This window comes from Ascaphus truei, chromosome 2, assembly GCF_040206685.1.
Source record: "Ascaphus truei isolate aAscTru1 chromosome 2, aAscTru1.hap1, whole genome shotgun sequence".
Taxonomy (NCBI): Eukaryota; Metazoa; Chordata; class Amphibia; order Anura; family Ascaphidae; genus Ascaphus; species Ascaphus truei.
Window position 1 is genome coordinate 181,644,421 of NC_134484.1, and position 12,240 is coordinate 181,656,660.

The window sequence follows — 12,240 nt, forward strand, 5'->3', positions numbered from 1 at the left end:
AATGTTTTAAATTATTTTATTACTTAATTTAAAAAAAAAAGTAATACCATTTAAGGAGGAAAATACAGACAACAGTGACTGGCAAACTGTGTTTTACATCTTTTAGATACTTTATATTTATGCTTTTAATATGAAAAGAAAAGTTCAATAAACCGGGTGGACCATTACCTATTTATGCCACAATACTGTAGGGGTGTTAAGTGATCTGCTGTACAAAATTGTTCATGCTATAAAAAAATGTTTGTCATGAAAAATCATTTATGTATTGCTGTGTGATATACCAAAGTTTGTCAGATGTCAATTTCACAATTTTTTTTAAATACTGAAAAAAGTGTTCATGCTTTTCTTAAAGTGTATTTAGCACAGCACAGCCCAGCTATTAAAAAGAAGTGAAGTGAATGAACATACAACACCCGTCTTAATCACTAAAGCTTTTCCATGATGAGATATTTAGATACATAATGCTATTTGTATGATGTAGGGTCTTGCAGTACAAGGAAAGCCGTGCCAGCTGGATAACGGCAATAATGCCTCTTGAGCAATGTATATTGTATGTATATGTGCAATAAGTCATATTTTCCTGCCCAGTAATCACAGTTAATGGAGACATTTGACGTCACCTGCGTGCTTTATCACCATCCCGAAAATCTTGTCGGACCATAAATGAGTTTGCACCAGGAATTATCAAATGACTGTACATAAGGTTGTCACTGCAAGTAACCCACTAGCATTTTACAAGTTATGTATCAAAGATTCCTTGGTGGGAAATTGGTGCATATTCTTGAGCAAAAAAAAAAAAAAAACAGCGTACCACGCACACCTTTATCAGTGTCATATTTTTTTTTTGCATCAATACATACTGTAGCCTGCCTCCGTTTGAAACAGTACAATTTTCTGATAAAGGTTCCTAGACAGCACGCATTATTAACTCCACACACAATTCATAATCTGCCACTTGTCACTGCTACTAGTGTGTGGGCTGCTAAATTATTCATGTAGTCCCTCCCACAAATAGAATTCACTTAAAATACATATTTTTGGAAAAACATTAAAATAAGTGTCAAAAGTTGGCCAGTACACATGGTATACATATATTGCCTTCCTCTAGTCAATGACATTTTTTGTCTGACTACCAATAGCATAACAATCCTTATTGGGATCAGAAGAGCAGGTGTTAAGTTGTAGAGGGAAAGTGAAATCTAATAGGATAGAAATTGTGTCCCACCCAATGTGCATTTTTAGATCAACAAATCATTCAAGCCCATTGAAAAACAGACAACCAAAAGGTAAAATGTGTATTTGTTAACTAATGCCTTGCTTCCTTTTCCTGGACTTGTTTGTTTGCATTTTAGCAAGTTTGAAAGAAAAAAAAAAACATTTATAATCAGTAATTTTAAACAATGCATTATTTCCTCCATCATTAACTCAACATAATACATATTTTCAAATCAAAGAGGAAACAAGTGACCATTTGTTAAGGGGGGTGCAATATTTGGGTTTGTGGTTAATGGAGTCTGTGAAAATGTGAGAGTTAGCTGTCACAAGTGCCCGATATGCCACCAGCCTGTTAAATTCATTTTATACCACTAACTCGTCAACACAGCCTGTCTCAGATTTATGGTGCCATGAAGTCATTGGAAATCAAATTGATTTCAGATTATGGATGTATTTTTTTATGTTAATTTACTGTTCTATCATATTAAGAAGCCCCATGTGCAAACCATGGTTGAACAGAACAGGGTTTAATTTCAACTTGAGGCTTATATAAGTGTTGATTGTTTTATAAATCTTAGAATTAGCAATGACTTCGCGGAATTATGTCCAGTTTAACAGCTCACTCATTGTTCAATTAAAATCATCTTCCATAACATAATAGGAAATGCACCATAAAATACTTTTAGCCAATTGTACTGTGCAAAACAATCTGAAAGGAAATGCTCACAGAATCCACATTTGCAAAGATTTGTTATGTACAGAGCTGCAACACTGTGATGCAATCTACAAAATTGTCTTCCAATACTGATAATCTGAAATTGTTACCATCACTTACAGGTCTCATGCATTCAACAGCAGAGCCTGTTAGATCATCTTCTACGTAGAATGACTATGTACAAGGCTGACCAAGATTACGTTTCACTTAGCACCTTTAGAATAAATTGCCTCTTAGAGGAATTCAGCTGTAAATGATTCATCACAAAGTACTGACGCTAGGAAGACTGTCTGCATCATCTCATGTTCCTTCTTACAACTATCGTGCCTGCCACAATGTCATAGGCTGTTCTGTTATGCTGAAAGAACAGCAATGTAATAAATGCCGGAAAGAAGAAAGCTATGGAGAAGTTCTTGATCACAGCTCGTATCGTGGATCTAGACAAAGAAAAAAAAAAAGGGACATTTTAAGCATAGTAAATGTACGTTGCTTCCTGAATTTAGACTGTCCAACAAGTTACTGTCAATTTTAAGAAGAAATCTTAACCGTGCATCGTAATGTTGGAATACACATGTACAGGTCTCATACTGGTCCTGGCTCAACATGGTGAACCCAAAATCTCTACGTCTTAGCCCAGAATTGGCCACACAAGCTGCTCAATGCAGCAGGATTCCTGTTAAAAAGGTATTGTTAGCTAAAAGGCGACACACTTGGTGTGTACATCAACAAGTCCACAACAAGCATTTATATTTCAACATGCTTCAAAACAGCCTCCTGTCAAGGATTCAATTTGAGCTCAATGGAGCTAGAGTTGCCCAACATGTTTTGTAATGACAACCCTCTCAGGGAAGCTAGTATTGTGTCAAGTATAAGTAGCTCAGTGACACCCCCTTAGTGTCAGTTCTCCATCTGGCCTTGGGCAAGTCATTCTCTCCTTCAAGAGGTCAAAAATGATATTGTAAGCTCTACAGGGCAGACACGATGAGTACGTTTACTTCTGCAACACATTGTCGTCGCTATACAAGAAGAAAGGTTATGGAAGTCAAAAGCACAAAGAGCCCACTGTATGAAATGTGAACATTGTCTTTAAAAAACAAACAAAAATGTATTACAATGTGAATAAAAAAATTTCATAGGAGGAACGGATGTTCACTTACGCAGTCATATTCACATTCGTAGAAGGCATTACCAGCACCCGATTCGGAGCAATCAGCACGGAAGTATCGCATGTCACAACTCGAAGCCCAAGTAGAAACTTTCCTGGGGTTGCGCCACCTGCACCCCAAATGCAAATAATCTGGCAAAAAATAATAAAAAGGGAGAATATGGGCAATCAATTAGTATACATACTTTACCCAAAGGGGGGGGGAAATGACAAACTCACAGAACCCAAAAAAAATACCAGTAGATGACAAATCAAAAGTTCTCCTACTTAGATTAAAATTATTAACTTGATAAATGTGGGTATCACACCATTACAAACTTCACCTACTGTCTCCCTGTGTATTGAACTATTATGCTGTATGGTTCAAGCTGAATGAATATAGGTATGTGCTGATATTTGTGGGTTAAACAAATAACGAAAAGGTATGGGTGAATAAGATACAGTTTTAAAAGATCAAATTTTAATTAGTAATATTAAAAAAAAAAATCCTATTCAGTTTTCTGGGGTTTTTCTTTTTTTTTTAATATTCACACGTTTTGCAATTTTGTGTTATTTTAGGAACCGAAATATACAGTTGGTCAAGATCAAGCTTAGAAAATGCTCTCGTGAGTAAGGTATCGTGTCTGAAGATTCATTTGTGGCCAACGTGCTCGCTTTTGTTCCTTTTCACACTTCTAACACTGCATTATATAGGCTACATTGAACCTCTGGGCAGTTAACGGAATAAAAGCGCCGAAACAATGTGTGTGTTTTATTCCGTTCTGTGCAGAAATGTGTTTGCAGGGTTCTTTTTCAATGAAAAGGCACATTATAATAAGGTGTTTGCTCTCACTATAGTAACTGGTCATTTTCAGGAGGTTTACAATGATATCAGTATAGAACAAATCGAATACATGGCATGCACAGTATTTAAAAACAGACTAGAACAAAACATAACAGGATGCGATGCCACGGGCCCTGCATCAAATACACTGCAGTAAAGAAATAACTGGTATACAGAATAATACAAGAGGTTGACCACCCCTTAGGGCCTTTCAGAACATTGTCAGATGTGGATGCCAAAGTTATGATCACGCCATAAACAAATCCAATAGTTTTCTGATCATAGGGGCACTAAATATGTTGAATGCATTTTGAACAAGCTGTCGTGTAGGGAGAATATCCCACCTCATAGAAGCAAACTAAAAGTCTGTAAATAAGAGCTACTATCATCATTTTCTGCAAGTCTTCCATTGACGTGTCTTCATCTACTTCCTCAATTATGTAATGCATCGCAAACTTGGAAAGGTCCCTGTAAAAAAGAAGGAGAGAGGCCACGCTCACCAATAGACTAAAGCAGAGATAGGAAATTCTCATGTTCAACATCCCACACAAAACTACCTGCACTGTATGCCATATTAGTTCTGGAGAAAGCTACCTCTAGGTTGGGAATACCTTTGGGGGGGGGGGGGGAGGGAGGGGAAACAGGGGGGGGAGAAACGGGGGGGGGGGGGAAATCTACAACTTGTGTTGTTAAACAGGAGATTCTAAGGACCACAAAAGTAGTATCTGAAGAACATGTATTCTTGAAAGTTAATGTTGAACCACATGCAAAAAACAGAGCCTTCTTTGACAATATGAGTAATAATGATGGTCAGGCTTTGCATGCCAGTGAATATAGAAAGAGGAAAGCGTTTGTGATAATGAATGGAAGCAATTAACAGACACGATGGTTAATAAGACGTGCTGGTATTGTGCTTACTTATGTATTGCATGTAAGGTCATATCCCTAGAGCATTGCAACAGAAATGAAAGGTTGTATAGTTGAGCTTGCAAAGTGTTGATTCCGATAAGATGCAACAGTCTGCAATACCTCCAACTTAAAGCAGCAATACTAAATGCCCCCTCCCCCCATTTTTTTTCTTATTTGTACAGTGTATGTAAAGCATGTGACTATTTAATCATTCTACTTCCTTACCTAAACTGGCAATCGTTTGCTGCTCCAGCAATAAATCGGTAATAGTCCTTATTGTGTGCCTAACATAATGGCTGCCTTTTTGTTTCAATCTATTCTTCAGTCGGTGTAACTCAGCAGCTACAATGTAGCCTGATATTACGAAGGTTACATTATCTGTTACAGTTTGCAGCTCATATTAGTGGGAACATTTGCAACAAATTATCCCAAACAGGAAAGTGTTGCAAATATCTTGCACTGCTTGGGAGTTAGGCCAAAACCTGCTATAGAAATCAAAGGATGCTTTGCATACCATTTTTAATGAGTTTTAGAGTTGAAATAAAAAAATTTAAAAAAGAAAAAAAAAAAAATATTAAAAGCCATTGTTGTTATCTAATACTACTGAACAGATGAATATTTTTTCCTAAACCCATAAGATGTCACGTTTTGCCGCTTTAAAGAAGTGCTGCATTGCATACATTCACAATGCAGTCTGTGCATAACATTTCCGGTCGCCAGTGGCGAACAAGAAAACATAGCTGGTAAGATCCCTGCACTGCTGCCTCGCAGCCACGCCCCCCACAGGAAGTCTGGAGAAACACAGTGTTGGAGGCAATGAGCTACTCCAGAAGTGCAGCACTTGGGCCCAGGGCAGTGCGGCCACTCAAATGCTGCGGCTGTTGTGCCCCACAATGCGGCTAGGTACACACGGCAATTTCTGGGTAGAGGGGAGGGGCTTTTCATGAATGCTGCTATGACTAAAATCTCTCCGAAGGACTCCAAGGTAGGGAGGGCAAAAAAGAGAAATGATGAGCAAAGATAGGATGGGAAGGAAAAAGGAGCATAGTAGGGAAAATGTTCGCTTAACTGCCATTGGGGACAGCAAAATACGGTCACTATACAACTCAAGGAGTTTGTGACACTGATCGTCAATTATTTGTTCTATTTTGTTGTGTGATAAATTTAGAGGATAGTTTTCTAAAACTCACATTATTTGCTAAAAGTCTGTAGAGTAATGTTTTTGGCTACTGAAACCGGATCTAAAATTGCCATTGTTGAATTAACTGCAATTTGTACAACTAGCACAAACAAGTATTAATATATACATGGTTGCAAAAAGCACCATTATAGGCCTCTAAAAAACCCTGTTTAGGGAACATATTACTTTGCTTTACCTTCTTCAGTAACTCATTGGTGCCAAAAAGTATCTTCAAAATGGATAAACCTTTTAAAGCAGCGCTTCAGGTTGCATTTCTGGCTTTATTTTATTTTTTTAGTTATGGGATTGAAGCATGGGGTCTCCGGGAATTGAACTACATTAATTTCAGCTCCGGATAACCCCCTGCTTCCTGAGATACTTACCTCCGTAGCAGCTCCAACGGTGCTTCTTGGGGCCATAAAAATGGTGACTTTAAACATCCAGCGTCTTGCGGGCCAATAGGAAGCCGTGACATCATCCCTTGTGACTTCCTATTGGCCTGCGTGACAAAGGACATTTAAACATGAAGGAGATACTGGCACCTCATACAGAGGTCAGTATCTCAGGAAGCAGGGGGTCCCCAGGGCTGAAATTAATGTAGTTCCTCTCCGGAGACCCCCTGCTTCAACCCTATAACTAAAATAAACAAAGCAAGAAATGGCACCTGGAGTGCCGCTTTAAGGGGAATGTCCTAGTTCTTGAGAAAGAACCTTCAGTGCATAAACAACAACGCAAGGTGATTAAACGCACATCATTGTAACTAACTGCCAGACTGACCGTGACCAACACTATAGGTAACGGATATTGCACCTCTAAGAAAGATAGCACACCGTATGTTTACTGCCACGGCTAATCTCATTGCCACAGAACATCTTTCCTGAAAGGTTTGAAGGTGAATAGCTACTTTAAAAAGAAGTTATACTATCTACTTACTTTATTCCACTGAAATGCATTATACTTAAAATAACAGCCGCTTTTATAAAGAAAAGGATGAAAAAATCCACCATCTCGGCCCTGAATCTTTGCGCCAAGGTAGGAATAATATATTCACGACCTGCAACAGAAGACAAAACGCAGTTTTACCCGAGGTATCGCTTACAAAAAAAAAGGGAGCAAGCTCAGATGAGATTGCATATTACTAACAGACACAAACTGCACCTAGGGCAGCGGGAGAGGTGGCGCAGGCACGGAGAGAAAGAGAAGTCGAGTAGCGCCAATATTTTTAACCCCTTGTTTCCCCTGCATGTTTGCTAGGGTTGATCGCGAACGCAATCCAAAGACGACCCTCCGCTTTCCGTAGCGATTACATGACTGTGAGTGGCCGCACTGTACCGCCTACTCCCCACCACTCAAAGGCTTCATTGTTCCCCCCCCCCCCCCGCCCCACCCAAATAAAAGCATCCCATGTAACAGCATATGTGAGCTAGTTGTGGGTTGTGATGCATTTTGGGGAAACTTTGTGGCGCCAGCAATAGCATAAGGACTCCATGTAATTGGGTTACTGATGCAGTAAAATTGCCAATCCACCCATCTCGTCGCTCTTTCCTTTATATCACAGACCGTCCTATAAACCTTATGCCCTCTCCACTCCCTGCAGCAGAGGGCGGTGACAGCAGCGAGTGACAGGGGGATGAGGGGTGTGTGAGGAGGTGCTACAGGAATTAACCCCTACGCTGCCAGATGGGCCTGCAACACTAGCAGCAAAAAGGAGAGAGTGACAGCAGGAGGAGGGCGGGAGGGAGGGGGGGGGGTGAGTGACAGGAGGCGGGAGGGGAGGAGTGAGTGACAGGAGGCGGGAGGGGGGGGGGGTGAGTGACAGGAGGCGGGAGGGGAGGAGTGAGTGACAGGAGGCGGGAGGGGGGGGAGTGAGTGACAGGAGGCGGGAGGGGGGGAGTGAGTGACAGGAGGCGGGAGGGGGGGGAGTGAGTGACAGGAGGCGGGAGGGGGGAGTGAGTGACAGGAGGCGGGAGGGGGAGGAGTGAGTGATAGGAGGCGGGAGTGAGTGACAAGAGGCGGGAGGGGGGGAGTGAGTGACAAGAGGCGGGAGGGGGGGGAGTGAGTGACAAGAGGCGGGAGGGGGGGGAGTGAGTGACAGGAGGCGGGAGGGGGGGAGTGAGTGACAAGAGGCGGGAGGGGGGGAGTGAGTGACAAGAGGCGGGAGGGGGGGAGTGAGTGACAAGAGGCGGGAGGGGGGGGAGTGAGTGACAGGAGGCGGGAGGGAGGGGGGAGTGAGTGACAGGAGGGGGGGAGTGAGTGACAGGAGGAGGGGGGAGTGAGTGACAGGAGGAGGGGGGAGTGAGTGACAGGAGGAGGGGGAGTGAGTGACAGGAGGAGGGGGAGTGAGTGACAGGAGGAGGGGGAGTGAGTGACAGGAGGAGGGGGAGTGAGTGACAGGAGGGAGGGGGGAGTGAGTGACAGAAGGAGGGAGGGGGAGTGAGTGACAGGAGGGAGGGGGAGTGAGTGACAGGAGGGAGGGGGAGTGAGTGACAGGAGGAGGGGGGGAGTGAGTGACAGGAGGAGGGAGGGGGGAGTGAGTGACAGAAGGAGGGAGGGGGGAGTGAGTGACAGGAGGAGGGGGGTGTGAGTGACAGGAGGGGGGAGTGAGTGACAGGAGGGGGGGGAGTGAGTGACAGGGGGGGGGGGGAGTGAGTGACAGGAGGAGGGGGGAGTGAGTGACAGGAGGAGGGGGGAGTGAGTGACAGGAGGAGGGGGGAGTGAGTGACAGGAGGAGGGGGGGAGTGAGTGACAGGAGGAGGGGGGAGTGAGTGACAGGAGGAGGGGGGAGTGAGTGACAGGAGGAGGGGGGAGTGAGTGACAGGAGGAGGGGGGAGTGAGTGACAGGAGGAGGGGGGAGTGAGTGACAGGAGGAGGGAGGGGGGAGTGAGTGACAGGAGGAGGGAGGGGGGAGTGAGTGACAGGAGGAGGGAGGGGGGAGTGAGTGACAGGAGGAGGGAGGGGGGAGTGAGTGACAGGAGGAGGGAGGGGGGAGTGAGTGACAGGAGGAGGGAGGGGGGAGTGAGTGACAGGAGGAGGGAGGGGGGAGTGAGTGACAGGAGGAGGGAGGGGGGAGTGAGTGACAGGAGGAGGGAGGGGGGAGTGAGTGACAGGAGGAGGGAGGGGGGAGTGAGTGACAGGAGGAGGGAGGGGGGAGTGAGTGACAGGAGGGGGGAGTGAGTGACAGGAGGAGGGGGGGGAGTGAGTGACAGGAGGAGGGGGGGAGTGAGTGACAGGAGGAGGGGGGGGAGTGAGTGACAGGAGGAGGGGGGAGTGAGTGACAGGAGGAGGGGGGAGTGAGTGACAGGAGGAGGGGGGAGTGAGTGACAGGAGGAGGGGGAGTGAGTGACAGGAGGGGGGAGTGAGTGACAGGAGGAGGGGGGGGAGTGAGTGACAGGAGGAGGGGGGGGAGTGAGTGACAGGAGGAGGGGGGGGGAGTGAGTGACAGGAGGAGGGGGGGGGAGTGAGTGACAGGAGGAGGGGGGGGGAGTGAGTGACAGGAGGAGGGGGGGGGGAGTGACAGGAGGAGGGAGGGAGGGGGAGACCGTTTTGTTACTTGTTTGTCACCTGCAGCGGTAGTAGTGTTATTATTACTAGTAGTGGCGGCCGTGCCCCCACCTCTCCCCGCCGGCCCGGCGCTGCTCGCTCTGCCGCTCGGGGGTCTCCTCGGGTCCCCGGCGCTGGAGGCCGCGTTCATCATGACGATGGTTGCGGTGGCGCAGCTCTGCCAGCACAGGGAGCCGCAGTAACACTGCCACAACCATTCCTGCAGCCGCCGAGTATACTCCGCCGCACTCATCGGGGTCCGCGGTCCGGCAGTACCCGCCTCTCCGCCCGCCGGGGACCGCCCGGCTCCTCCAGCCGCCGCCTCCGCCATGACCGCCGCCGCCGCCGCCACCACCAACCGTCAGCACTGCCCTCCGGAGGGCGACGTCACCAAGGGCAGCAGCCAATCACAGCCCGGGGCAAGCTGCCGCCTCTACAAGCGTCGCAAAATGCGCGTGCTAAGGGGCGGAGCGTGTGCAGCGTGACGTAGGACGAGTTATTAACCCGCTGCGCGCTGGAAGCTTTGCTGGGGGAGGGCTGGGGGAGGGCTGGGGGAGGGCTGGGGGAGGGCTGGGGGAGGGCTGGGGGAGGGCTGGGGGAGGGCTGGGGGAGGGCTGGGGGAGGGCTGGAAGCTTTTGCTGGGGGAGGGCTGGGAGCTTTGCTGGGGGAGGGCTGGAAGCTTTGCTGGGGGAGGGCTGGAAGCTTTGCTGGGGGAGGGCTGGAAGCTTTGCTGGGGGAGGGCTGGAAGCTTTGCTGGGGGAGGGCTGGAAGCTTTGCTGGGGGAGGGCTGGGAGCTTTGCTGGGGGAGGGCTGGGAGCTTTGCTGGGGGAGGGCTGGGAGCTTTGCTGGGGGAGGGCTGGGAGCTTTGCTGGGGGAGGGCTGGGAGCTTTGCTGGGAGCTTTGCTGGGGGAGGGCTGGGAGCTTTGCTGGGGGAGGGCTGGGGGAGGGCTGGGAGTTATACAGCGAGGGATAAGTTGGGATACGATATGCGCTTATGGCATGTGTAATATAACTGCTTGTTTCTGTATCTCTATGTTATATTCAAAATCATGCAGGTGTAACTTCCCTTTGGTTTTAGTTTTTTCTCCACTATAATTACAAGGGCACTTCTGTGTTTTAGCAGCACATAGACACAGTGACGGATTTCCCATTAGGCCGCCTATGCGGGTGACCAGATTTTCAAACGTAAAAACATGGACACATTACAAATATTTAGAAAACAAATTAAATCAAACTGCACCCCCCTCCCCTCTCCTCCATTTTTTTGCCTTTTCGCTCTCCTCCCTTTCTCCCCCTGTCATGGAACAGAAATTCCCATGTCTGCCTTCTCTGTTTCAGCCCCCCTTCCCTTGGCAGTTCTGCCTGCTAGCTTTACTTGGATGTGACTTTCCTTGCAGTTTACTCCCAGTGCAGATGGAATGGATACTTTATGTAGCCCTTTTTCCTTCCAGTCTGTCACACCCCTGGTTGCTCTGGCAACATCTCCAGTCTTTGATTTTAAACATTCTTTGTACGGCTATGGGGGAGACCCCAAGGATTGAATTGTTCCTGGCCGATCATTCCGGTACTAGTGAGTGCAAATAGGAGTCCTTCTGATTTTATCCTAATAACATCTCCAGTCCTCCAGTTAATGGGCTTTCCCATTTTCCCCCCTGTCCTTGCTGACAGTTATGCAGCCTCACTTCACTTTTAGTGTGACCTTTGCCCCTCACTTCCTTTTCCACCTTCACCACCGGCTGAGAGAGTACCCTACTGTAACTGCTCTAGTGGCAGGATTACCCTTTTCACCTGTCCTTAACTACAAGGCACCCACAGAGAGACACTATCTAACCACAAACATCTCTTCACAAGTGCCTGTCTTTTATGCTACTTTCCCCAAATAAAGTAAAGAAAAGAAACAGAACTTGTTGTGCTTTGAAAAGAGGGCCGAGTTGAAACTATCTGGGTTAATCATCCCATTCATGACCCTGGCCTCTAGAATAGTGAAAAGGATACCGTGTGCCTTACAGACACTTAGGCTGCGGTCCCAGTAATGTCTGTGACACGCGCGCCCGGCGGGGGGGGCGGCGCGAGTCACAGCGCTAACCGCGATCTGCTGTCTGTGAGGAGAGGAGAATCTTGCGACGGTAGGGGGCGTGGTTGGGGATTTGCGGGGGCGTGGCCATTACGTCATGCGGCTTGTTCGCCCTCATTGGGTGAACCGCCGGTGTGGGCGTGGCCACGCCTCCGTCGCATGGAGTAAACTCAATTTCATTGAGTTGGGAAAACCCTGCAGCACGGCGCGGCTGCACCTTCTGCGTGACGGTGCGTAGTGGGCCCAGCCCCATTGAGGGGCGGTGCTTACACGCACAGTGCACGCCTCGCCGTGCGCACAGGCTGTACTGGGACCGCAGCCTTACAGGAGCTGCTACTCTAGACTTTATGATAACACAGAGCAGTCTCTGCAGACTGAAAAGCAGCAAGCAGCTTACACTGCACACGCAGCTTTGCAGACAAAGTCCATAACACACAAAACCTGATTGCCTTTCTCTCTCTGAGTTCACCCCCTGCACAGCTCCATAGTGAGGGATTACCATCTCACCTTACCCTGCGCACGTCCCCACGGCTAACGCCATCAAGGGCCACGCTACCGGACACCCGCCAGGACACGGGTCAGAGCCACCGGACACCTGTGAGTACAGCTACCCCTACGC

At 47.4% G+C, this 12,240-nt stretch overlaps 1 protein-coding gene across 1 annotated transcript; it reads right to left on the minus strand.

The window, feature by feature from the left end:
* On the minus strand, positions 1–10,056 carry FAM8A1 (family with sequence similarity 8 member A1). The gene is made up of 5 exons (XM_075585641.1): positions 9,569–10,056; positions 6,941–7,061; positions 4,263–4,386; positions 3,088–3,227; positions 1–2,367 (listed from the first exon to the last, which is right to left on the minus strand). The coding sequence occupies exons 1-5, from the start codon at positions 9,876–9,878 to the stop codon at positions 2,226–2,228; spliced, it is 837 nt and encodes a 278-aa protein (XP_075441756.1). The 5' UTR covers positions 9,879–10,056; the 3' UTR covers positions 1–2,225.
* Between the last annotated feature and the right edge of the window lie 2,184 nt (positions 10,057–12,240).

Bases quoted from the DNA above. Each gene is read 5' to 3' on its own strand.
- FAM8A1 (XM_075585641.1), bottom strand. From the start codon at position 9,878: ATGGCGGAGGCGGCGGCTGGAGGAGCCGGGCGGTCCCCGGCGGGCGGA. The intron at 7,062-9,568 runs GTGACAAACAAG...CTTCTGTTGCAG, and splicing joins TAACACTACTACCGCTGCAG to GTCGTGAATATATTATTCCT. The intron at 3,228-4,262 runs GTGGGATATTCT...ATTTTTTGCCAG, and splicing joins TTTTAGTTTGCTTCTATGAG to ATTATTTGCATTTGGGGTGC.